Below are 27,700 nucleotides of genomic sequence, written 5' to 3' on the forward strand. Positions count from 1 at the left end.
TTCTAGAAAGTGAGCATTTATCTGTGTTTATGACTCTGGTGTTTTACAGCTTGACTCCAATCCACATCTGGACAGAGTGACATTTGGGCTTTGGGCATACTTTTCAGACAGCCTGTACACAGGGAGGGTGGAGGTGTCATAGAGGTGCATCTACATACTGAATAGTCTTCCTGGACTGAGAGAAGGGAGAGGCGGGGCACACCTGCATTTGTAAAGGCTGTGCCCTGACCTCACACAATAGGGTTGTTTACCCCCAAATGATGTTTGGAGCCTGTGCTGATGGAGAGAGGGGATGCTCCTAGAAACAGTTGTAACTGGTTGAAACCCCCTCTCCTCCCAATTGAAAATGCTTTGCAGAACTGAGTATAAGTACAGGGGATTTTTCCCCACAACGGAGATATGAAGACTTGAAGAGACGTACTTGAAACTGGACACAGGACGCTGCTGAATGGACTCACCAGGACCCACCTTGGGCGGCTGCTGTTGTGCTGACCTGTGACTTGCTGGGTCACTAGGAGGATCTGCCACCACCTGCATCCATTGTGCTGGCCTGTCGTTGGGGCCTGGTAGCCCTGTTGTTTGGAGCCAGGCAGGGAAAGAAGCCTCCTCAGAGGCTCCCTGCCCCACCGGGCCCGTGGTGTCTTCTGGCGCAGGACAAGCAGGGGGGAAGGATGCCTCATCGGAGGATCCCCCTGTCCCCTGGGAGCCGAGAGCATTTTTTTGTATTAGAAGGGCGTGCTGGGTGGAAGCCTCATCCAAGGTCACCTGCCCTGCCAGGCCGCGATAAATGTTTCCGGCTTTGGCCCCCCTCCTCTGAGAGCCATTTGAGGCCCAGGAGGCCCCCCCCAGAGATTGTGAGCCCCAGGAGGGGCCTGAGATAAAAAACAGGAGGGGGGTGCATGCCTCCCACCCCTTCTCTCCTCTCATGAGCCTCAGGCCCCCGTTTTTTTGCGCAGAGGAGTGCCAGGGGCCCCCGCTTGTCTGCATCTTGGCACTGGAAGTGCCCACCTCATCGAAAACAGGTACTCTTCTTAGGGACCATACTTTTTCCTGATATTCCTATTATGGATTTGCTGGAATTGTTATACTATTGTTTTTCTACATGGTGTGACATATATATGCTGATGTTCCTTTTATGGGCCTGACATGCTTATATGTGTTTTATGACTTGCCATAGGTTTTCTAATGCTCTTAATATAAGCATTTATTATATTTCCATGACAAGTGCATTTCTTTTATAATGTCAGACCTGACTACTGCTTATGTTGCAGAATCCTGAGTACTTACGTGTTCTAATGTGACTACTGCATATTCTTGCAGAGTATTAGTAACATGTGCAACATTTTAACAACTTCTAAAGTAGCAGGGTATTTCTGACATGTAATGTTTGGTCTAATTATGTTTTGTGCAATACAGTTTATTTCTACATAGCTCAGTGTTGTGTTTACTTTGTGGTGTACATATTGCGTCATGTGTGTTGTGTGTGTTGTGCAAACGCTTTACACATTGACTCCAGGTTAGGCCTGACTGCTTGTAAAAACAGTGAATCCATGGCGTTGCTAGGGGGTTGTAGGGCAGCGCAAGAAATTAAATTGGCGGGCAGGAATGTGTAGTTCTACAGGGCCATAAAAAAGCAAAGCACAAATTGGACAAGCAACATGTAAAAGTTATGTAAAAGTGCAAATGAGCCGTAGAAAGGTGCGTGAATCAACGAGACCAATAGAACCTGCTCAGTAAAGACGTGTTAAAAGCTTGTCCTTTTTCATCAACTCAATTTATTATTTGCCAAATCTTCTGAAAAATCTTTAGAAAGACTCTCCAAGCCAAGCTTCCTTGCAGGAGAACTGAAACACCCATGCAGTGCTTCATTTGTGAAATAATAAATATCGATCTCAAACATTTGCTCAGAAGATGCCACCTGTGCTGAAAAAGGACGTGGTGCTGAATACCAAGGCTGTGTTGTCTTGATCCCCCCATGCAACTTTAATCCATCACCGGACCTTCTCTGCCCCTCAAACTCACTCCTGGACGTTTTTGTCTCCCTTTCTCACTTGTTTTCTGTCTTTCAATTCCCCCTTCTTGCTCCATATTGTGTTTTTCCCTCTCTTGTTTTGGATCAAAGTCTGATGAGAGAAAATAAGTGCCGGCGCCGAGAAGTACGTGCTGGTACCCAGAAATAAGTGCTGGTGGGCCCCCACCTCCACTTACCAGCTCACATTAAACACTGAACCCCTGTCGAAAAACCTATTAATATTGTTCCATTTTCCCCTGTGAAACAAGGCTCATGGACTTCTATTAATATCTTATTACAGATGTATCCAAGGTTTGTTGAACCCCCTCCAGCCGTCTTTCAGTCCTTCCAACTTGTTATCCATGTTTTGGGCAAAATGTTCTATTTCCTGCATATTGTCCCTCAACCTCATCCGGGTAAACATCCCATAAGACCCATTTAATATTATTTTAATTTCACATTTATTTTCCAGGTAATTCACTGAGTAAAACTCGAATTTATCCCGGAGACTCAAAATTCCGTTTAGTTTTCAATGAACACACTTTAAATACAATATTTGTCTCACACGTATTTTTTTTAAAAATCACCAGGGAATAATAATAAAATAATATAAAATACAAATGAAAATGCACTTTAGTGTTTTAAATTGTGTTATTATTGAAGCATTGTTTAAAAAAAACAGTAGGGCAATAAAGAACTCCCTCTCCACCCACACCCTCATGACTGGTATTCCTTCATGCTGTCATCATTAGGGATCATACCCCCATCCCCCGAGCAATTCAATCAGGTTTTAGAGCTGGGCATAGCACTGAGTTGACCTTGACCTTGGTTGCCATGACTGACATCATCAGGTGCACGCTAGATGCAGACATTCCAGCATTACTCATGATCTTAGACCTATTCGTAGCAATTGATTTGGTGTCCCATGCCAAGTTACTTCTAAGACCACAAGAGACCGGGAGTACTGGGTACGCCCTGGCCTGGTTGCAGGACTTCCTGAAAGAAAGAGTGGAGTGCGAGTTGCTGGGAGCTTTCAAATCCAGGCCCAGGTTGGTTTATAGGGGTACCACAAGGCTCATGTCTAAGCCCTACACTATTTAACATTTATGTGGCACCCCTAGCCAAAGTCATCAGTGCACATGGGTTTGCTATCCCGTCGCTTGCGGAAGAAACACAGTTGGTCATTTCCTTTGATGAGGATATTGACAAGGTGAAGGACTGCTTTTTGGCTGGAATGAAAGCTATCACAGGGTGGATGTTGGATAACTTCCTTCAGCTGAATCCAGGGAAAACAAAGGTTATTCTGTTTGCAAAAGCCCAACATCTGTGGACTCTAGATTGGTAGCCCTCGGAGTTCGGCAAGGCCCCTACTCCAAGTAAGGTTGTAAAAACCTCCGAGTTAGGGTAGACCAGGTATGAAAGAACAAGTTCTAGCCACAACAGATACCTGTTTTCACATGCTGCGCCTATTGAGGAAAGCTCTGATGTTTCTCTGTTTTACAGCCAATAAAGACCTTGGAACAGGCTCTTGTTGTGAGCCGGCTGGATTACGGGAAAGCATTATTGGCTTCCGCCAATGAGTCACTACTGTCTATGCTACAGGTGATGCAAAACAGAGCTGCATGGCTGATTTGTAATCGCCCCCCTAGAACGGCCTCTACTCCGCTTCTACGACCTCTCAACTGGCTGCCAGTAAAGAATAGAATAGTGTTCAAAAAGCTCTGCAGGGGAAAGGTTCCAAGTACCTTTGTCAGAGGCTTAAGTGCGACGAGCCCACTAGGAATTTACATTCCAGTGACAAGGAGTTATTGCCAATCCCACGCATAGGATGAACTAGATGTGGTAGAAGAGCCAACTTCTACTTGGTCCCCACCTTCTGAAATAAATTGCCATCCTCTGTTCGAATCTGCCCTGATTACAGCAAATTTAGGAAATTATTTAAAAAAGAGCATTGTTCTAGAACTTGTGTTCCACTGCTTCCGGTTGACTGCGCTCCAAGATACCCCGGATGGAGCGATTTGTGCGCATTAGAAATAATAATAATACTCCTGTCTATGGCCCTGAATTCACCCACTTGACAAAACTAGAGTCCATACCCCCCTGCTATCCCTATGAAAGGGCCTGAAGTCTCACCTCTTCAGAGCCCATATTAAATGCTAGCTGTGCTATTGTTTATCGTATTTACTCCGCCATTTCAATATCTCTTCAGATATGTTAATTCTGGCTACTGTAATTGTAAAGCAGCCCACTGTCCATATTGCTAGGTTTGCCCTATGCAAATTACACTGTTAAATAGCTAAAACACAAATTTGAGGTACCTTTGCATTGCCCACATTTGTGATGCAAGTTCCACCAGCGATGAAGAACACTGGTGAATTTAACCCCAACTCCCCCCAAGTGTTCCTATTCTTAAGGTGGGCGCGATCACTTTGGTGGAGAAGCTGCTCAGACACAAAACTCTGGAACCAGTGGATTTCCCACCGCAGCCTCTGTACTGGTTTCAGTTCCCCTACAATTGCGAACCAAACAGCCTAATTCAGACTTTACATGACGTCATGACGGTAAGTCACACTCACCGATGCAGGAGGGTCTCACATTCCAATCACTCTTAGTACTCAAATGCAGTTGTCTGCAAAACATTGTAGAGTCTGAAGGCTTGTACCCCGTGGTACAGGTCACTTTTACACTCTCTCCTGGGTTATACCATTGTTTGGACGGTTTAATGGTAAGAGCTGGACTACTGTAGCTGGGAGTCTCGCACTGTTCTGAAAAACAAAGTCAATATAAGATTCAATAAGGATCATTAACCAACTAGATTATCTAAACAATACATCAAGAGCATTTCATATATGAAATATGGTGGGTACAGAACAGAATATCAGACAGCATGGGCAATCAAACAGTCCCAATTACAAAAAACAAGAACACATCACTGCCAACAGTCACAGACGGCATACACACTCCTGAGAACAAAACACTTGACAATACCAATCCGTAATGTTTTTCATTCCATTCTTGTTGATACCAAAGGATTTGTGATGCTAACATATTCTTTGATATGACTTAGAATGGTGATGCTCATGTCAGCTCTTTATGTCACTGTTAGCAGTGCTCAGCCACATGTGGCCACACTAAAGCTGGTACCCACATGAGAAGTGACAGTGAATTGTGCACCTTGTGTATGTGTGGCCTTTTGATCTCTGCAGCCTAAGAGATCCTACTCATCCCAGGCTTATCCTCTGAATATAGGTGACAAGGGGGTGGGGGGCGGTACACTAAGCTCCAGGACTCGCAACTACACCCATAACCGGGTGGCTGTGAGCTGTCTGCGTCTATCAGATCTGCTACAGGCCGGTTCTCTCCCCATTCAGACCACATTTCATACTAGCAGCAGCAGTGCCCCAGTTCTAGCCTGAACATCAACTCAGCATCAAATAAAGAAGACCGGAAATACAATAGCTCTTAAGCACTGAACCTTTCAATTTAATGGCGTGTTCGAGGGGTAAGTGAAGTATTGTAGACTTTCCCACTTTGGGAGTGAAGAATAACAACGCCAAAAGTTGGTGGACGCCTGTCATATCTGACGAGGCTGTATATCAGACCTTTAGTACAAAGAAAGCAACCTCTGTAGCAGCGGTTCCTTTCAATGTATAGAGATAGCTGAAGGGCCAGCGGTCATCTCTAATGTTGAGAGGCAGAGTACTGTAGGAAAATGCCCTGGTGTGTGGTGAGCACCTATTGTGTTATCACCTTATACCAGGTCCAGGTATCCCCTATTAGTGAGGGGTAGGCAGTGTCTAGGAAGCCAGGGCTCTCTAGAGGTAGCTGTGGATGAGCAGCCAAGACTTATCTAGGAGACATGCAAAGCTTAGCCAATACCACTATAGTCACAAAGCACCATCACACCTGAAAGAACAATACAGTGTTACAAAAAAAAAGGTACTTTATTATATTCCCTTCCATATACTTTATGCAGCCCCCACAGGCAACCCACTGGCAGCCAGCACAGCAAGTTGCACTGAGTCCCACGCAGCACACCTGAAGAAGGGTCCCACGTCACTGAAGCAGCAGAGAGGAGACTGTGCTTTGCAGGAAGAGGAGATGACGGCTGGGGCTATACAGAGCTTGAAGATCCCTTAGAGCAGGCGTAAACAAGCCTTGGTAGCTGCAAGAGTTGTGGTGCACAAGGGTACTGTCCTGTAAAGAGAGGCAAGCGCTTACCATCTCCCAAGTTGGACAGCTGGTAGAGAGGACAAAGGTGACCACTCCAGACCACCACCCGTGATGCAGGATCCACACAGTTCCGGAGGAGTGCAGATCTACGCAGCCGGTCGTCATTGCAGTTGGTGTCTGCAGATGCAGGAGAGTGGCTCCTTCACTCCAAGGGACATTCTTCTTCCTTTTTTTGAAGGCTGAAGACTCGCCGCCCTCAGAGGATGCACAGCTGGGGAAATGTTGCAGTTGCTAGAAGGAGCCGGAGAAACAATGTTGCACATCAGAGTTGTCCTTGGAGGTGCAGATTGTTGGTTCCTGAAGAATGCAGTTATGATTCCAGTGGCCAGAAGATGAAGTAAACAATGCAGAGGAGTCCTGGTTGAATCCTGCACATCGAATCGGACCCACCCAAGAGGGAGACCTGAAATAGCCTAGGAATGGGGGATTGGTCACCTAGCAGGGTGACCGCCGATCAGGAGGGGGCTGTGACATCACCTACCTGACCTGGCAACTCAGATGCTCCCAAGGGCCTCTGTCCACCTTGGTTTCAAGATGGCAGAATCAAGCAGCCACCAGTAGGAGCTCTGGGAACCAGCCCTGGGGTAGTGATGGACAAGGGAGTGGTCACTCCCCTTTCTTTTGTCCAGTTGCGTGTCAGAGCAGGGACGGGGGGTCACTGGACTGGTGCAACCCAGGTTATGCAAGGAGGCTACCCTTCCCCAGCCATGTAACACCTATTTCCAAGGGGAAGGGGTGTTGCCTCCCTCTCACAAAGGAAATCCTTTGTTCTGCCTTCCCCTGTCTGAGCTGGTCAAGCAGCAGGAGGGCAGAAACCTGCCTGGAGGGTGGCAGCAGCGCAGGCTGCTCTCAAACACCTGGAGGACTGGTAGGAGTAATACTGGGGGTCATCTAAGGAGACCCCATAGTGCATGGAATTATACAACGAATACTGTTAACAGTATTGGGTATGATTCCGACATGTCTGATACCAAACAAGCCTAGGTTCAAAGTTACCATTATGTAGCTGGACATAGGTAGTGACATATGTCCAGTACACGCGTAAAATGGCGCACCCGCACTCACGAAGTCCAGTGAAATTGGGCTGGAGTTCATAGGGGCACCTCTGCTCATGCAGGGGTGCCCTCACACACAAACATCTACACCCTGCCCTCTGGGCTAGGAGGGCCTACCATACGGGTGACTTACAGTGACCTGATGCAGTGACCTATAGTGAAAGGGTGCATGCACCTTTTCACTCAAGCTGCAATGGCAGGCCTGCAGACACATTTTGCATGGGCTTCCATTGGTGACACAATACACGCTGCAACCCATAGGGATCCCCTGGTGCCCCAATGCCCTGGGTACCTAGGAACGATGTACTAGGGACTTATAAAGGGATACCAGTATGCCAATTGTGGGGTGTGCAAAGTCCTAGGCAACCAAATTTAGAGGGTGTGAGCACAATTACTGGGGTCCTGGTTAGCAGGGTCCCATTGAAAACAGTCAAAGCATACTGACAGCAGGCAAAAAGTGGGGTAAACCATGCCAAAAAGAGGGTACTTTCTTACAAGTACTATCAGAATGTTGGAGGTAATGTTCGCTGCCATCCTGAGGGACTCCACTCTTTTCACCAACCTCTGGATCAGGCCCTAAGTCTGCTGCCTTACCTTCTACACTGAATGACTGACTGACTGAATGACTGAGTAAATGAATAATTGCAGTCACCAGTGACAAACTACCTGTGCGAAAATCTCTTCGCACATTCAACTAATAGCCGTGGTAAAGGGCGTCAAATTAATCAAACAAAGTCAACACATCCTTACGCACAGAAAAAAGGCTCTACAGTATACCTGAAGACATACAGGTCAAGACAGGAAGGGAATATAAAAAAATACCTTTATTTTTGTAAAACCGTATGACAGGGGCTCACCTCTAGCTTAATACCTCATAAGCACAAGGCCTAACTCTCTTTCTTAGCTTCTTTTATTGAAACAACTCCCAGGACTACAACTATCTCAATTTGCATGAGCTAAAGGCCCAACAAAATGGAGGAAATTTGGGAGAAAGACCTAGGAGTAGTATGCTATCATTTTGGGTCAGGAGTGCTATGGGCAGTACCTCTTAGGGGGCTAGATTGCCCTCTCTGCACTTCCTAATGAAGCAACAGGGACTCCTGCAAGGAAGTCCTAGATTCTGGGGGCCTGATTTACTAAGGTAAATTTACACTTGTAATTTGTAATTTTTGTAATTCTGTGACTGCGGATACTCCGCAGTCAGGGTGGAGAACGTCGCAGATACAAAGATAAGATAGGCCTAGCTCTTTATGTTAGTCTCCGCAGTCGTGAAATTATTATTAGTGAAACTGAACTTGTAGTTTTTGAATAACAAAAAAATAGTAAGCTTGCAAAAAAGTCTCATCATTTTCTCTAATTTCATCCCAGTTTTGATTGTTTTCAGGCTTAAAACTGAACTTTAATTGTCTCAACAATCTATCCTACAATCCGATCTGCACTGCCAATTTCCAAATCTGTGAGATTGTAAGGAGCAGACAGAAGTATTAAAAGGTAAATTCCCTGCTCTCCCTTCTCCTGAGTACTTGGAGTACTTTAAATGAGAGGAAATGTTCTCCAAAATCTCCCTTTACTTACTGGAGTAGATTATATGGTCACTCGAAGCCACGGTTCAATAAACTGGAGTGAAGGTGAGAGTAGATACATTGTAACACAAATATTATAAAAATATCCATGTCCAAGTTATTACTAACACTACTATGACGACACCTTAGCATATATACCTCATTAAGAGAGAATAAAGTGTAATTCAAACAGTATGGAATTTCATAAAACCTCAAACAACTATCAGTAGTACAAAGTATTAACACTGGGTAAACCAGTTAAAGTCAAAATAAACTATTGGCGATGAGTACAGCTATCAGAATCAGTGCACTGCTTATAATAATATTTTACCCAAATGTAAAGATTCTGCTACTCTCTCACAGGAATGACACATATTATCCCTGGGGCTACCGATCTTTTTGCCAGAAGAGTGAGGCTCCCACTATGCTCTTGTTGATGACACCAGTGATTGTCGACCACTGTGCTGCTCATGGCACTCTCTTATATAAAACATTAGACTGCAATGTTTCTATGTAAGGTAATCTGAATATTGGACCTGTTCACTGAAACGTTATCGCTTTATGATGTCATAATATAAATTATGCAACTGTGAAAAACTCAATACAACAATCATTTGTATTTCTAGTGTCATTCTTTGCAGTTCAGTCTTTGTATGCTCAATATGATCATAACGAGCTGATGCGAGTTTAGAGTTAGGGTGTCCCTACTGCGAAAATGTGACAGATGTACCAGGTCAAAATATTGATTTCCACGCGGAAAGGGAGATCACATCACATTGTGACCCTTCGAGGAAATCTTTATTGAACAAGAACAAAGACAAGGACAAGGACAAAGAGGGCACACACCGAATCACATAGGACCTTCATCGAGCTCTGGATTCAGCTAGCAAGCAAGCTTGATGTCTGACGGGAGCCAAGGGTGAAGTACACTGGATGCCACAGACGTGGAATAAAGTTGGATTAAAGCAAGTGTTGGCGTATGGGCACTATGCTCACCAGGCAAGGCTACTGCTCAGCTCACCTATACTTGCAGAGATGGTGCATGGGCAAACCAAGTAAGCCTACCAAGTGGACAGTGGCTGTTGCATCAGCAATTTGGCTGCTCTTTTAGCAGGGAGAGAAGCCCCAAAGCCCACACTGGCTTCCTGCACTCTGCAGTAGCCGGCATCTACACTGTGCGGGGTGCCACTGTCAACCAAGGCGCTGTCAAGAGTGGCAGCACTCAAAGACACAGGTCAGCACTCTGAGCATCTTTTCAGGTGGGGCAGGTAACGTGAAAACTGAGGCCCTATGTGTAGGAAAGTACCATCTTACCTGGCATGTTACCCCCATTTTTACCTAGGTGTCAGTTTGCTTTTGCCTGTCTCACTGGGATCCAGCAAGCCAGGACCCCAGTGCTCATAGTTTGTGGCCTGAATGTGTTCCTTGTGTGGTGCCTAACTATGTCACTGAGGTCTGCTAACCAGAACCTCAGTGCTTATGCTCTCTCTGCTGTTAAAATTGTCACTGCAGGCTAGTGAACATTTTTACCAATTCTAATCGGCACACTGGAACACCCATATAATTCCCTAGTATATGGTACTTAAGTACCCAGGGTACTGGGGTTCCAGGAGATCCCTCTGGGTTGCAGTATTTACTTTGCCACCCATAGGGAGCTCAGATAATTCTTACACAGGACTGCCACTGCAGCCTGAGTGAAATAACATCCACGTTATTTCACAGCCATTTTGCACTGCACTTAAGTAGTTTATAAGTCACCTATATGTCTAACCCTCACTTAGTGAAGGTTAGGTGCAAAGTTACTAAGTGTGAGGGCAACCTGGCACTAGCCAAGGTGCCCCCACATAGTTCAGGGCAATTTCCCCAGACTTTGTGAGTGCGGGGACTCCATTACACATGTGCACTACATATAGGTCAATACCTATATGTAGCTTCACAATGGTAACTCTGAATATGGCCATGTAACATGTCTTAGATCATGGAACTGCCCCCCCATGCCAAATCTGGTACTGGGTTGCCAGTCCCATGCATCCCCAGGGCTCCAGCATGGACCCCGGGTACTGCCAAACCAGCTCTCAGGGGTTTTCATTGCAGCTACCGCTGCTGCCAACCCACAGACAGGATTTTGCCCGCCTGGGGTCTGGGCAGCCAAGTCCCAGGAAGGCAGAACAAAGGATATCCTCTGAGAGAGGGTGTTACACCCTCTCCCTTTGGAAATAGGTGTTAAGGGCCTGAGAGGAGTAGCCTCTCCTGGCCTCTGGAAATGCTTTGAAGGGCACAGATGGAGCCCTCCTTGCATAAACCAGTCTACACTGGTTCAGGGATTCTCCCAGCCCCTGCTCTGGCGCGAAACTGGACAAAGGAAAGGCAGCAGGTCAGCACAACAAGGCAGCAGTCCAATAAGGCACTAGTCCAGCAGAGCAGCAATCTAGCAGAGTGGCAGCCCTTTAGCAGCACAGTAGTCCTTCCTCCTGACAGAGTATCCACAGGTCCAGGAGTGTACTGAAGAGTTGGTGCCTGAGGTCCAGTATTCATACCTAATTGTGTCTTTGAAATGGGCAAGATACTTCTAGAGGTTTCCCTTTGAAGTCCCCAGGCATCCTACCATCCCTGTCCTGGCTCCAGACTATCTACGTGGGGTATGCATCCCTTTGTGTGAAGGACGGACACAGTCTATTCAAGTGTAAGTGGGGCTGTGCCCAACTCCTCCCTCCCATTCTGCCAGTGATGGCCCATCCATACACACCTAAGATCCCTATTGTGTTGTTGTCTCAGAAGAATACACAAAGCTCAAACGCCAACTATACCCAGTCATGCGACCCAGGTACAGGCCACAGGCACCAAATGGCTAAGGCAATAAAATTGTAACTTTTTACAATTGGCATTTTCAAAATTGTAATTTAAAATCTGACTTCACCATGAGTTAGGATTTTTTCATTACAATTCCAAAGTCACCAAACATGAACTGGGTTTCTGCTCCCATCTGGAAATTACAGCCTATTAAATGTAGTAAAGCTGCTCCAACGGTAATCTTTGGGAGAGGTAGGCCTTGCAGCAGTGAAAAAATGAATTTGAGAGTTTTTCACTACCAGGACATGTACAACTTAGTACATGTCCTACCTTTTAAATACACTGCATCCTACCCTCTGGGCTGTTCAGGGCCTACACTCGTGGGGACATAAGTATAAAGGGAGAGTTTTAGGCCTGGCAAAAGGTTTATTTTTACAGGTCGACATAGCAGCAAAAACACACACACAGGCTGCAATAGCAGGCCTGAAACATGTTTGAAGGGCTACTTAAGTGGGTGACACAATTAGTGCTGCAGGCCAACTAGAGGCATTTCATTTACAGGCACTGGGCGCATGTAGTGTAACTTTAGTAAAAACTTACAAGTGAATTCTAAATGCCAATTGGGAATAAGCCAACATTGCCATGTTTTTAAGGCATGAACACATACATTTATCAATGGTTAGCAGTGGTAAAATGTTCAGAGTCCTAGGGCCAGCAAAATCAAGATCAGCAAAAATAGAGGCAGAAAGCAAAGCGTTTGACGAAACGGCACCCTAAGGCAAAAGAGGTCTAACAGCAAGGAAAAGTTAAATGTCACCTGAGAGCTGCAGCACATGTTGTGCCGTCCACTTGACTGACAAGGAAAATGTGTCTTTAAGCCTACCTGAATAGCCAGACTCCTGCAGTGTTTAAACCTGCAGGTAAACTTGCCAAAATCACCTTTTTTGATTATAAAGAAACCTACTTTTAAATAATGAATAACTGACCCCCCACAAGATATTATGCCCCTTGCACTGGTCGCCACTGCCTTTAGATGGGAGCCGGGCTGTGAGAGTCAGTTGTGTGTGATGTTAGTGATTTATACGACTGGTTGGTCTGGGCCAGAGTCAGTAACATGTTAGTACAGTGCTTCTCACACAGCGCTTCAAACCAAACAAAGGCACTTTAAAGTGAAGACTATGAGGATGTGCTGAACTTGGCTTGGGGGACTATACATCCCAGACTGCTCTGGGCCCCTGAAGGCGGCCCTTTTACATGCTCAGCTGCTCACACTTGTGCTGATGACAAGCGCTATATACCGCCGGCAAGATCACAACTGCGTGGGACGTGCTTAACTTGGCTTGGGAGACTGCACATCCAAGACTGCTCTGGGACCCTGGAGATGGCCATTTTACCTGCTCAGCTGCTCACACTTGTGCTGATGACGAGCGCTATATACCGCTGGCAAGATCACCGTTGCATGGGACACGCTGAACATAGCTTGGGGGACTACACATCCCAGACTGTTTTTGGCCCCTGGAAGCGCCCATTTTACCTGCTCAGCTGCTCACACTTCTGTTGATGACGAGTGCTGTATAGCACTAGCAAGATCACCGCTGCGCAGGATGCGCTGAACTTGGCTTGGGGGACTACACATCCCTTGTGTTTTCTAAATGTTTATGAGTGCCAAGCATATACACCAAGATACTACAAAAGTTATAATATTATACTTTCTGTACTACTAATGAGTGATTCTATTTCTAACATATATTAGGTGAGTGGCTGTTTGAATGTGTGTATCCTTGTGTGAGTGGGTGTCTGAGTGCCTGTATGGGTGTGTGAGTGTCTGCATCGGTGTATAAGTAGATATGTGAGTAGCTGTGTGGGTGAGTGAGTGGTTGTGTGAGTGACTATATTATTGAGTGAGTGTGTGTGTCAGTGACTGTATAGGTGCGTGATTGGGTGTCTGAATGGCAGTATGGGTGAATGACTAGCTGTGTAAGTAGCTGCATGGGTGAGTGACTAGCTGTTTGAGTAGCGGTTTGGTAAGCGGATAGGTGTTTGGCTGTAATGTAGAGTAAGGGTCTCTGTGAATGGATGTATGGTGAATGAGTAGATGTGTGAGTGCTTGTATGAATGTGAGAATGGGTATGTAAGTGTTTGTGTAGGTGTGTGGGGGCTTGTATGGGTGTGTGACTGGCTGTGTTAGGAGCTGTTATGGTGAGTGAGTGGCTGTGTGAGTGTCTGTATAGGTGAATAGGTGGGTGTGTCAGTAGCTGTATGGGTGAGTGTGTGGATCTGGGAGTGAATGTATGAGTGAGTGAGTGGGTGTGTGAGCAGCTCTATAGAAGAGTGAGTGGTTGTGTGAGTGTAGGAGGCTGGCTCTCTATATAGTGAACAAAAAAAGCGTGCACTGTGCAGAGTCCAAGTGACCCCATTTTAGCAACCAGGGGTAAAAAGCAGACTACCTAATGATCTGTGTTTGTGGTAGTGTAGACGAGCAGTTAGTCTTATCTTGGAGATGCACTAAACATTTTCTTGCACTCACAGTATAAAAAAATGTGGACACACACCCAAACGAATAACTCATGACCAATTTACAAAAATACTTCAGATTTTTATAAATGTTTTAAGACTCAGATCATCAAAATCCGGTAAGTACTTTTTAAGTTATGATTTTTCAAAGTTTAGCAAAAATAGCCTTTTTGTGCATCATTATACACCATAGGAATCAATGGGAGAAAACTCTAAAAATGCACATAAAATCAGGCAATGCTATCACAAGTGTTACCATCTGTTTTAAAGTCAAGTTCGTTGAGATGTCCTGTGGGTCAGACGGAGAAGTTTGGGCGGTTGCCGGTTCATGCAGGAGCAGGGGCTGAAAGTCTTGGGGATGCTGCAGAAAGGAGTAGGGGCCCACTTGGAAACACACTGCAGAGGTGGACTTAAAGGTAAGTCCGGTGGGTCCCCATGGAGTGTAGAGGTCGCAAAGGATTAGGGACCCCTACAGCATAGCTTGTTTTCCGGTTCAGGGGCCAGGGAGGCCGGATGCAGTGCAGATAGGTCAGCCAAGGGCTGTGCATCAAGGAGCCTTTGTAGTCAGGTGCAGGTCACTTGGATGGTGGATTACAGGTCACCAGGGCCACTCTGGGGGGCAGTTCTTGGCTGTCCTGAAGTCCCTTGACTGGTGCTTGCTTCTGGTCATCAGAGAGCCTGGAGTGGACTTTTCTTCTGGGTGACCGAAATTGGGGCCCAGTACCCCAGGCTACGGAATGTCTCAGCCACTGGAGGTCGCAGTGTGACTACACTTGGCACACTGGCAGGGTTTGCCTTCCAGGTCCATTGGGTGAAAATTCTGACTGCTGTGTCCGGTTAATTGGTAAGCAGCCGGTCAGTGAACTGGACTTCACTGGTTCTTGCCTGCTGGGAGCAGGGAGTGATGCCTTCACTGCGGAGGGAGGCTCTTGGCAATTTTTAGAAGGTTGGAGGTCCTCTCTGTTTTTGTTTTAGTTCTTTCCAATGTCCAGTCGAACCATCAGCGGTGATTGACGAGTCCTGTACGCAGCAGGCAGGGTTTGGCACCTTTTTCTTCTTACAGCAGGACTTCTGTTCTCGAGCCTTGGGTCGTTTTTGTCACTGGTCTTCTTGTGTCCATCAAATCTGATCTGCAGGACTAGGGATGCCCACTAAATACTGCATTTAGTGGGTGTTTAGGTGAATACCTGGTAGTGGCCAATGAGCCACCTACCTTAGGGTGGCTACACCCACTATATGACCACTTCCTGTGGGAAAAGGTCACATCCTTAACCCTGATTTGCCATTTTCCTGCCATCCAGGATAGAGGAAAATGAAATGGAGTGGTCACTTTGCCTACCACTCCAGGGGGGTGGTGCTGGCGGAGGGGGTCACTCCTCCTACTCTGACTAAGTTTTCCCAACGATTGCTGTGCTCAAACTTGGGAAAAAAACATTGGGTGGCCATCTGCTACTAGCAGCAGAGTCAGAGATCAGATTTCAAAGGCGATAAAGCCTTTGAAGCTCACCGCTGGGCCTGGGTGCCTACCTGGGGGAGGAGGTGTAACACGTCCACGCAGGAAAGGCTTTGTGTTATGGCTCCTGAGAGCAGAGGTTGCCATGGGAACCTGTTTAGCAGGGGCCCACGTCACTTAAAGTTTGAAACCACATAATTTTCCAGGCAAAAAGTGGGGGGGCTATCATGTCAAAAGAGGCCCTCCCTCACAGTGCATACTTGTATGGGTCTGTGAATGGGTGTGTGAGTGGTAGTGTGGGTGTGTGAGTCGGTGTATGAGAGGTTGTATAGGGGTGAGAGTGGCTGTGTGAGTGCTTCTGTGGATGATGTCATCAGTGATGGCATTTGAGATGTCATCAGCAATGTCACCAGCGATGTCACTGACCATGTCATCACTGATGTAATGTGTGAGGTCATAAGCAGTGCATTGCGAGTGTGTAAGTTATAGTTAGCTCAGGTAACTACAAGTGCTGAATTTCACTGGTTTTGTACATGTAAAATGCGAGCCTAACTATAAAATTCCAGTAACCTTTGTTTTATTCAGTGAATTTCTAAGGCTTTGTGAATTTTATTTTCTAATTGTAACCACTAACCTTTGACACTGAGTGAGTGCATAAGTGTCTCAGTAGGTCTGGAAAAGATGTGAGAGTGTCTGAGTGGGTCTGTCAGAGGGTGTGTGAGTGTCTTAGTAGGTCTGTGAGTGGGTACATGAGTCTTGGAGTAGGTCGGTGAGTGGGTGCATGAGTATCTGAGTGGGTCTGTAAGTAGGTGCGTGAGTCTCTGAGTGGGTCTGCAAGTGGGTTTGTAAGTTTATAAGTGGGCCTGTGAGTGGGTGCGTGAGTGTTTGAGTAAGTCTGTGAGTGGATAAATGAGTCTCTCAGTGAATCTGTGAATGATTGCATGAGTTTGTGAGTGTGTCTCGGAGTAAGTGCATGAGTCTCTGAGTGGGTCTGTGAGTGGATGCGTGAGCCTGAGTGAGTCTGTAAGTGGGTGAATGAATGTCTGGCATGGTCTGGAAGTGGGTACGTGAATGTCTGAGTGGGTCTGTGAGTGGGTGCATGAGTGTCTGAGTGAGTGCGACTGTGGGTGAGTGTGTGACTTTCTGTGTGGGTGTGTCAGTACCTCTGTGAGTGAACTGGCCACAAAGGAACCTCACCTGCTCTTTTATCCTACAAGGGTCCACAGTTTTGCACAGAATAACTTCTCAAGTGAAGTTCTTTCTGCCTCCTTGGGTAAATGTCCAGTACATATTCTACACTACAGCTGTGAAATGGAACACAAGGAAATGTCACCAGTGACCTTGTGTGCGTTTTGGAAGTATGATTGTTCCTGTGCGTCTTTATTCAGAAATATCAGATAACATGAATCCTCCTACAGAGAGGCCAACGAGGCTACAAAGACGCAAATCCTTACCAAACCAGGGTCCTTCTTGTTATCTATATGACGTAAGTACTTCTTTGTTCCTCTGATTTAGGAACGCACCACCAAATCAGTGGAAAACGCACTGGGGCCCTTTGGTAGGCTGACCATCATCCTGGCAAAAGGGGGAAGACCTTTGCATACTACAAAGGTGGACAGGGAGGGGACAAGTGGACAGAGCTTCCAGGTGATTTGCACATTTGCATACTCATAACAATCTAAAGGGAGAACCATAGACTCTGTGTTCACCAGGAGAGGCAAGAAAGAACCCACTCTGCACAGTCACATATAGATTGAGCTCCAATTGATCAATGACGCATTCACCTTCATGAAGGCTTTCAGATCATTTATCAATATGGAATCGCTGGGTAAACACACTTGTTTTGCCTTTGCCAACCCCAGGAGTTAGGATTATTTGTCCTTTCCAGAAGTGGAGCTTTAAAAGGGGCACCTGCTATGTTTATATTTGGGTTTCCTGGTGAGGTTTAATTTCTGTGAAATGAGCATCATGGCCAGAAGGGCGTCAGGGAACCCATTCCCCAGGACCTGGTCTTCACTAAATAGAGGAGGGGGGCCGCCTGCCACTCTCCTCAGAGCCAATCCCGGCCCCACAGACCCCATCCCCCAGTACCTGATCAGCAGTGTTAGGAACCACGGGGGAGGATGAAAGCCCCTGGGGTTCCAGCCAGCTCCTCGGCTCCTGCAGAAGCCAGCACTGCAACCACACAGGGAGCTGCTAAACATGCAGCTCCCTGTGTGAGAGCAATCCTTTCGTTTTTTTCCCTGCCCACATTTCTGCAGGCAGGGAGCAGACAAAAACTCTACTCTCAGCAAGTGATAGCAGTTTGACAGCCCTCGCTTCCTGAAAAAGGAGTTTGTGTTTGCTCTGACTTGGTGGGAGCAGTCAAAGTTCTTGCCAATTCAGAACAAACGGCTATGTCCCAGGGGTGGGCACCCCGGGACACAGCAGGAGCCAGCCCTGGTGGGGAGGTCCCCAGGGCCATTAATGGCTCCAGGAGGAGGGCCACACTGCCACCTCATTAATGTCAATTGTAGCGAGGGGATGTGGTGGTGCTTGGGAGGGGAGCCGCGTGCCCCCCCAATTAAATTGATTTATAGGCCCATGGAGTGCTGATCCCCAGGGCTTGAGGGGTCTGAGCTGTCCACCCCTATTCATTTAATTTATAGCCCACGGGAGGTGGTATGTCTGTTGGTAGGCAGGTGCCACTAGTATCGTGGGTGTCATTTTTGGCCTCAATGTTTGCAATTAAAGTGTCCCAGTTCCTTCCCCACACCTTGCCCCCTCCCTTTTCTACATAGCAGTACGTTAGCGTCCGTGCTCACTCACTGCAACAAAGTGAGTGGGCACTTCCGTGTATCCAGGGATGAGTGCACCAGCCATGTCATCGCAATTTGTTGTTTGAAGAGTACAAAGGCAAGGTCTATGAACCTATGTAAGAGTTTGCCCTCCTTAGCCTTGGGGCGGAGGCCCAGAAGACATGACTTGGGAGTGGGCACCAACTTGTGTCCCACCAATTCTGCTGTGGTGGCCATGAGCTCCACCCAGGCCAGTAGACATGGGGAACATGCGTTTAATGCACTGGGGGGAGAGAGATGCTCAGTGTGTTTAACTGATATTCGTAAAGAGAAATCTGGGGTTCCTAGACACCTCCTTCATGTACTGGAGGGCCCATGCCCAGGCTTTGTCTGTTAGTGGTTGCAGGAAGGCATTGTTCCACCTAGTCAGCACCTTCCCCATATCCTTCAATGTGCTCGATATCAGCACTAAGTAGCATGTCTCATGACACCACGTGTGAGGAGCACTTGTACTATGGCCGATGGATGTGGATCCACCTTCCCACCCTCCCAAGTGGCCCAGACTATTAGTAGGATGGCTGACCTGCACATCAAGAAGTGACCTGCACCTATGCGATAGGTGTCCATTACGTCCCCGCTTCCCACCATAGTGAGTGTAAAATCGTGTCTCCCAGCTAGCCCCTTGATGCTGAGTAATTGCCCCAGCACTACTGATGGTGAGTAAGGAACATGTGGGCTCTTGCTGTGTACAAATCATTGCCAGCAAAGTTGTGCCATCACCACCTGGCTTGACTCTCATTGCAGGTCGTAGTCCTGATTTGTCAACGAGGTATAAACACTCGTCCCTTCCCAGTAGCATTCAGAAAACCGTCTGTTTAGGCCATGGGGTTGCATCCAGCCAGTGCAGCAGCCACTGTAGCGGTGCTGCCACATAGTACATTTCAAAGTTTGGGGCACCTTGAGCAAAGGTCTGTGTGCGTCCCGCCCCCCCATTTCAGTTCTAGTATGAGGACATTCTCGAAAGAAGTACTTGGGAAGCAAGAGAGACAGTGCAGCAAAAAAGCATAATAAGAGGGGCAGCATGAGCATCTTGGCAATTGCCCCAATGGAGAGTGGGGCAGCGAACACCAAAAAGAGAGGGAAACCCCTGGATGGATCTCAGTGCCCTATCCACATTGCCCTCCTTGAGGTCCCTGTCTGTGTGGTATGATTGGACGCCTAGGTATTTAAATGTATCATGACACCATTTGAGCCGGAGCTCCGGCGAAGCATCTCTATTAGTCGCATGGGGTTGGAGTGAGAGAGCATGACTTGGGTCAGTTGACCTTGAACCCGGATACTGCACCAAATGCTTCCAGTAAAAGCATTGTAATTGACTGCTGTTATGTCACTTCAGAAAACATCCACTTCTGGTGCCCACAGTCACAAGCGAAATAAGTCAAATAAGAAGACCCTGTGGCATAATTGTGTAACAACTCGAGGTGTGCGGGTTTCTTCAGAACCATCACAATAAGTGCTGGAAGAACGGGGTGCCTGGGGTGCTGCAGTCACCCCAAAATAGCGATGCTGGAGTGCGGAAGGTGAATGAGGAATAAAGATGCCTTTAAATTGTGATTTTATCACATCTTCTGTGTGTTCAGAGACAGAGGTCAAATGTTAGACTATGGCCCTCATTCTGACCTTGGCGGGCGGCGGAGGCCGCCCGCCAAAGTCCCGCTGTCAGGTTACCGTTCCGCGGTCGAAAGACCGCGGCGGTAATTCTGACTTTCCCGCTGGGCTGGCGGGCGGTCGCCTTCAGGCCGCCCGCCAGCCCAGCGTGAAAGAGGCTTCCACGATGAAGCCGGCTCGGAATCGAGCCGGCGGAGTGGAAGCTGTGCGACGGGTGCAGTTGCACCCGTCGCGTATTTCACTGTCTGCGCAGCAGACAGTGAAATACATTTAGGGGCCCTCTTACGGGGGCCCCTGCAATGCCCATGCCAGTGGCATGGGCACTGCAGGGGCCCCCAGGGGCCCCGCGACCCCCCCTACCGCCATCCGGATCCCGGCGGTCGGACCGCCGGGATCTGGATGGCGGTAGGGGGGGTCGGAATCCCCTCGGCGGCGCAGCAAGCTGCGCCGCCTTGGAGGATTCAATGGGGCGGCGGTACACTGGCGGGAGCCCGCCAGTGTTGCCGGTCCGACCGCGGCTTTACCGCCGCGGTCGGAATCCCCATTGGAGCACCGCCGGCCTGTCGGCGGTGCTCCCGCGGTCCTCCGCCCTGGCGGTCTTTGACCGCCAGGGTCAGAATGACCACCTATGTCTTCAGTCAAACTGCTGCTTATTCTTCTGACATGGAGACTGGCATTTACATTTCTTTTGTTGACTGCAAGTTAGAGGATTTTGTAAAGTGAACTATGCCAAAATCTTTCTGGGGTACAGGAATTGTGAAAGGGAATGATTTTTTCTAACAATACAACATTTAAGTACTTATATATGACTGTACAGATACTTCAAAAAATATCAGCAGTTATGAAAGCAGAAATGAACCAAGGCACAATGATACATATTGGTGAAATCCGATTCCCACACAATATTGTTTGGATGCTATACTCTGCCCTAGGGAGGTGTCCATGGGCGTCACTGTGGGTTTTCCCATGCAACACCCATGGATTTTGATGCATCCCCAGATTTATGAGAGCCTGTAAACCTGAGGATGCTCCAAAACCTTATGCATCCCCAGGGGAGGTGCAAGAAGAAGAAATATTTTCATTTCTCCTAGTTTTTTCCTCTTTCTATGTGTGTTGCGTTCTGCAGCACACAAAGAAAGAGGAAAAAGCCTCCTGGGATTGTTTTTATACAAGAAGGTGCCCCTTCCTGCACAAAACAATCCTGCACACAGACACGCTTGCACCATGGTGAAAGGGTGCCTGCGTTGGCCCTAGGCAGCCAAAACAGTGCCAGCGCAGTTGTAAGGGATAGGAATGTGCCGAGCCAGGAATGCGCATAGATACAGCGCGTTCCTGCCCTTTCCTTTTGACGCAGGGTAGTGCAACAAGATGATTTTCTGCGCTGCCCTGCCCCGAAATTTCATAAATCTGGGCCTTAGTATATTCTCTAATGAGATGGACCCAATCTGCAAATGAGAGTGTGAGACCACACCATGCCTTAGTAATATATGTACGACAGTGTGCTGCAAAACGCACCACTGACTACATACCCCTTACCACCCTCCGACTGTATGGGCGTGACTCTTTTGCTACATTTGTTCTTAATGTCACACTTCGATTTTTCACACTACTTCAGTGATGTAACATTGATGGCAACACCCACCTATGACAATTGTTCCAGCACCCATGAGAATAACGTCCCCTTGGTCTTCGCTTTTTATGGGCGAGCGCAAAGTGCTCCGTCCCATGTCACGTCAGTCACTTGTATTGGTTTGTGTGCTTGCCTTTTACAATCCGCTTGCTTTCATTTGTGAACATGCACACGTCATGCCTTTTCCGGTGTTTAGCCCACCTGCACAGCACCGGTAAACTACTGAAACCATTCGAGGCTCGATGTTTTCAGCATGATTTTCAGACTACTTTATCTTTTTATTTTCCACGCAGCGCGATCGCGCTGGGGTTTACATAGCGCAATCGCGCTCATTTTTTCCTTTTCAATTTCAGCGTGATCGCAATGCATTTTACATAGCTACATAGTGCAATCGCGCTGTGGTTTCTTTCTTGCAATTTGTGTGGCAAGAAAAGTCAGGTTAGGAGTTTACAGCGCTAATAGCTCTAACTCAAGCAAATGCAAGACCCTTTGCGTTGCAAATGGTTGTTGTTAATAGTAGCAACACTCCTACAAGTTTTAACAAAACCATTCTAGTGTTGAAACACAATATGGCACTATACTTAACTTGAGGCCCTGATACATTAGCCTGCCCCAGAGATCTCGGTAACAGTGGGTGACATGCTTAAAGTCAGGGCTACAATCCCGGTTCTGTAATACCAAAGAGCTGCCACAATCTGTATTATACATCTCAACAGTCAGGCCTGCAGCTCTAACTTCAGAATACACATCAAAATTACTTCTGGGGCTCCCTCCCCTGTTGATGCACGATGTGGAATATTGAGAGTTCTTGTTTTTACTTCTTTAAACGTATGAAAAGCAATGCTTTATGAAGCAACATGGACGAGTAACAATTGCCTCATCACTACAAGCGATAACTGGGGGATTTCGAGTTCTCCTATAAGGAGTTTTATTAAGGAAGTGGAGAAATGCGAATTTTTAACGTAATGGTGGAGCAGATCTGCACATTCTCTTATCGATTGTCTAATCCAAGCAAAGCCTTTAAAATATGGAGGACACAAACAGAAGACTTCACACTATTTACTATTTAAATTATTTTACAATGACAGCAGAGGGGAGAAGTGCTCATTGTCACCATGCAAACCGGTGCTTAGACAGTTCCCGATTTAAGAGGCCATTTCATATGACTATTACCAGATGCAGCAATGAAAGTAAAGATTTGTTGTATTATTGCTGTTTTTGTTATTGTCGTTTGCTCCTCCTTTAGGGGACAACTCTCTTGCAGTTAATGTTGACGATGCTTCATGTTACAAACATACCTCAAGGCACTAGAAGAGGTTCACTCTGTAGGTTCTGCTCCAGAGGTGGCACTGTAAGAGTAACAATGCCTCTTCACAGCAGAAGGTATGAAAAGGCCTGTCACTCAGCAATATTTTCCATTCTTCTTTAAGAGCTATGGTCTACAACAGAAGAACAACACCAAATGCATGAACGGGTCGCTGTTATTGGCACAACGTCACTGAATGACTAACTTCATTGCACTTGTATAGCGCTCGCCAATCGACTGGGTCTCTTCATTGCACTTGTATAGCGCTCGCCAATCGACTGGGTCTCTTCACTGCACTTGTATAGCGCTTGCGAATTGACTGGGTCTCTTCATTGCACTTGTATAGCGCTCGCCAATCGACTGGGTCTCTTCATTGCACTTGTATAGCGCTCGCCAATCGACTGGGTCTCTTCACTGCACTTGTATAGCGCTTGCGAATTGACTGGGTCTCTTCATTGCACTTGTATAGCGCTCGCCAATCGACTGGGTCTCTTCATTGCACTTGTATAGCGCTCGCCAATCGACTGGGTCTCTTCACTGCACTTGTATAGCGCTTGCGAATTGACTGGGTCTCTTCATTGCACTTGTATAGCGCTCGCCAATCGACTGGGTCTCTTCATTGCACTTGTATAGCGCTCGCCAATCGACTGGGTCTCTTCACTGCACTTGTATAGCGCTTGCGAATTGACTGGGTCTCTTCATTGCACTTGTATAGCGCTCGCCAATCGACTGGGTCTCTTCATTGCACTTGTATAGCGCTCGCCAATCGACTGGATCTCTTCATTGCACTTGTATAGCGCTCCTGAATTGTCTCCATCTTGGGATGCTGGTCTTACAAGTCCCGCCTAGTTCAACAGCAGTATCTTGAGCTTCTTTTTGTGGACAGGGTGTGAGGTTGAAAGCCTAATATCTAAAGGTGAAGTGTTCAAGACTAGAAGCGCCAGCACTGAAAGTGAGGAAATACTTGATCAGGGAACTGCGTCACAATGTGGCAGATGTTCAGCCCACCATATTTAGAGTGCCATTGACTAGAACACACCTGTATTACCAGGCATCCGTCACAGTTTTGGAGCCTGGATAGCGTTGCAGCCTAAGGTATTTAAAAAAGAATCACATGCAGATTTTTACTGAATGCATTCGGCCACCTGGAGCCAGGACCGTGACTTGTGGGGCAAGTCGGATTCAAGGGGCCACCTCCCAAAGCTGCGGAGCCTAAGGGCACTCCAGAGGGAACAGCAGCACAAATATGAGGTGTATGACCTCATAAAACTCTCAGAGTTGGGCGGGGGTCGCACTGGCTCTCAGAAACTTGGGGAGGCATGGAGGTGGCCTAGGCGCAGGCTCAACCGTGGAGCCAGGCCTCAAATGCTGATGCTCCCTCGTCAGATGACTTTGACGGATGGCGCAAAGTCGAATACCTCTTCGACTTCTTGCTCTTCTTATTCTTATGGGACTTACCCGAACACCATGACGACTTCGAGAGCGACAATGAGCATTTGCAATGGTTGTGCAACCCTCCCTGGGATGTTTCTATCGACCAGGTTTGAGACCTTTGCATCACTGGTGTCCTGGCTGGCAACTCTGGCTAAGCCTGTTGTGTAGTAATAAGGCTATGGAATTCATTCACAATCTGTGTAAAACTGGTTAAGTAGAGCTCGAGTGAGAGTCAATTATTTACTCTTGTTCCATACTTTTTTCATCCTGAATTAGGCTGTAGAATACCGTTCTGAAATGTGTAGACTTTCTATCTTCAGGATGTTTACTCGATGCAACCAGTAACTGACGTCCCCTTGTGCATAGGCCAATTCACAGTACAAGCCATTGGTACTCACTCCTCACAAGCACTAACACATTATTTGCTTTGATCTCATTTTTGATCATCGTTATGGGTAGCATACAAGTGTGTTCTTACCATAGATGAAGGGATCATAACAAATGTTACATGCAGCTTTTGTGTTCCAATGTGTGCAAAATGGAATTCTTTAAAAGTATTGGAAATAATATAACACAAAAAAGCGACAATATTTAAAAATATTCTTTTTTTATGTGCTAGATGCTTTTTGACCCTTTACCATAATCATGCAGAGAAGAATAATGTATAATCAAGACAGTGTGTGTAGTCTCTTCAATCCCTTTGCATGCTTTCTTCGATCTTGTGTCAAGGTCAACATGGGATTATGTATTGGGGACGCCATTTGGTAACTTACTGTCAAGGTAATACACTTCTTACCGTCTGTACAAGTAGGTCAGTTCAACAGGGACCTCTGACTTTCACTTTCAGCATTACCTGTATGGAGACACTCTAGGCAGTGAAAGATGAAGGCCACTGAAAAAGCGGCACTAATGGCCCGACACAAATGATAGTGAGGTCGTGACTGTCTCAGTGACAGTCTCCTGCATTGCTATCTGCAACCACCTGTGTCAGCTTGTTTCCTTTGCTCTTTACTGTCATAGGATTTGCGGCCCAATCAGATCTCAGAATTTCCTTTAATCTCATAGGCTGACAAACATGCTTTTAACAGAAACTGTTCAAGACAGGCTGAGATGCATCATTATTACAGTCAGTAAACGTTTAGGTTGTATTTCTACCGTTAGAAATGGGGTCTCTGGTTGGCAGTCAGTCTGCACTCTGTCCAAGTAGGGACCCTCACTCTAGTCAAGGTAAAGGAGATACAAACATGGATAATAACCCCTACTCACCCCCTTGGCAGCTTGGCACAAGCAGTCAGGCTTATCCCAAAGGCAATGTGTAAAGCATTTGCACCAAAACCCACAATAATACAGTGACAACACTACAAAATGGATGCCACACCAGTTTAGAAAAATAGCCAATGTTTATTTAAATCAAACAAGACCAATACGATAAAAATCCGACATACACAAATAAAGATATGAATTCTGCAAGATTAAATACAAAAATAGCGCCTAGAAGCCCAAATGCTGCAATTTGATGTTATCACAGCATCATGACAGAGTCATCTCCCTCAATGCGACATCACTGGCACCGGTCACAAAGTCACATGGACCACCAGGTACAGTATCTTAGGCAAAAGTGAAGAAACAAGTCAGTGCACGAGTTGCGGCGTGAGGCATTGCTGGATACAAGGCAGCATCAGTTCTGGTGCTGCGGGGCGAAGGAGCGGAGGCATTGGTGAGAGGCTTTGGTTCCTTGCTGCGGAGCTGTGGAGGTGAGACATCATCAGTGTGAGGTGTCGGTCCCTTATATCTCCGGCAGGGTCGATGTCCGGCGGATTCAAGACGCTCTGAGGCGACTTCAGTCTTGATCACACCACAGGGTAACAAGCAGTGCAACGGAGTTGGGTGTCACGAACGTCAGTGGTACGACACTCTGATCTCACAAGTTCTTGGGACATCCGCGGCTGCGGCAATGTTGGGCCTACTTTGTAGGTGGGGTCGTCGCGCTTCAGCAAGGTCCACGGCTTCAAATACCTTTGGCGTCTCAGGCAGCGGCATCCTTGTGAAGCTGCACAGAGTCGTCTGAAGTAATTTCATGAGGAATTTCACCAGATTTCACTTCCAGGTGCCCGGGAACTGGAGTGGCACGACCTGGCAAGCCAGAGTCCACAGCAAGTGAACTCAGAGACGGGTTGGTGAAGTCTTTGTTGTCCCTGAGACTTCAAAACAGGAGGCAAGCTCAATCTAAGCCCTTGGAGACACCTCTCAAGCAGGAATATACTGTCCTCTGTCAGGCAGAAGCAGCAACTGCAGGCCAACCCGGGAAAGCACAGTCACAGGCAAAGGGGCAGTCCTCCTCCTCCAGCTCTTCAGCTCTTCCCCTTGGCATAGGTTCCTCTTGAATCTTGAAGTAATCTAAAAATCTGGGGTTTAGGGCCCACTACTTATACCCCTTACTGCCTTTCAAGCAAACTTCAAAGGATAGTCTCTGTTGTTCACACGATCTTGATTTGCCACGGCTTGGCTCCAGACTCACACCAAGGGGTTGGAGACTGCATTGTGTGAGGGCAGGCACAGCCCTTTCAGGTGTAAGTGACCACTCCTCCTTCCACTCTAGCCCAGATGACCCATCTGGATATGCAGGCTACACCCCAGCTCCCTTTGTGTCACTGTCTAGTAGAGATTCACAGACAGCCCAACTGTCAGTCTGACCCAGACAGGGAAAACACAAGCAGGCAGAGTCACAAAATGGTTTAAGCAAGAACATGCCTACTTTCTAAAAGTGACTTTTTCAAACTGACAATTTAAAAACAACTTTACCAAAAGATGTGTTTTTAAATTGCGACTTCAAAGACCCCAAACTCCACATCTCTATCTGCTCCCAAAGAAAAACTGCAATTAAAAGTTATTTAAAGACATCCCTCATGTTAACATATGAGAGAGATAGGCCTTGCAACAGTCTAAAACCGAATTTGGCAGTATTTCACTGTTAGGACATGTAAAAACATACCAGCACATGTCCTACCTTTAACATACACTGCACTCTGCCCATGGGGCTAGCTAGGGCCTACTTTAGGGGTGCTTTACATATGCAAAAAGGGAAGGTTTGGGCCTGGCCAGAGGGTACACTTGCCAGGTCGAATTGGAAGTTTAAAAATGCACACACACACAGTGCAGTGGCAGGTCTGAGCCATGTTTATGGGGCTACTCATGTGGGTGGCAGAATCAGTGCTGCAGGCCCACTAGTAGCATTTGATTTACAGGCCCTGGGCATCTCTACTGCCC

General features: G+C 47.0%; 1 protein-coding gene across 1 annotated transcript in view; it reads right to left on the reverse strand.

Annotated features, from left to right (window-relative positions):
- The window catches only part of LOC138290833 (uncharacterized), a 322,008-nt gene that overhangs the window by 190,846 nt on the left and 103,462 nt on the right, over window positions 1-27,700 (reverse strand). Inside the window, exon 4 of the mRNA XM_069230277.1 lies at window positions 4,588-4,776. Coding sequence (XP_069086378.1) covers window positions 4,588-4,776 — 189 coding nt within the window. The remainder of the gene's footprint in view (window positions 1-4,587; window positions 4,777-27,700) is intronic.

The sequence above is a fragment of the Pleurodeles waltl genome, chromosome 1_1 (genome assembly GCF_031143425.1).
Source record: "Pleurodeles waltl isolate 20211129_DDA chromosome 1_1, aPleWal1.hap1.20221129, whole genome shotgun sequence".
NCBI lineage: Eukaryota > Metazoa > Chordata > Amphibia > Caudata > Salamandridae > Pleurodeles > Pleurodeles waltl.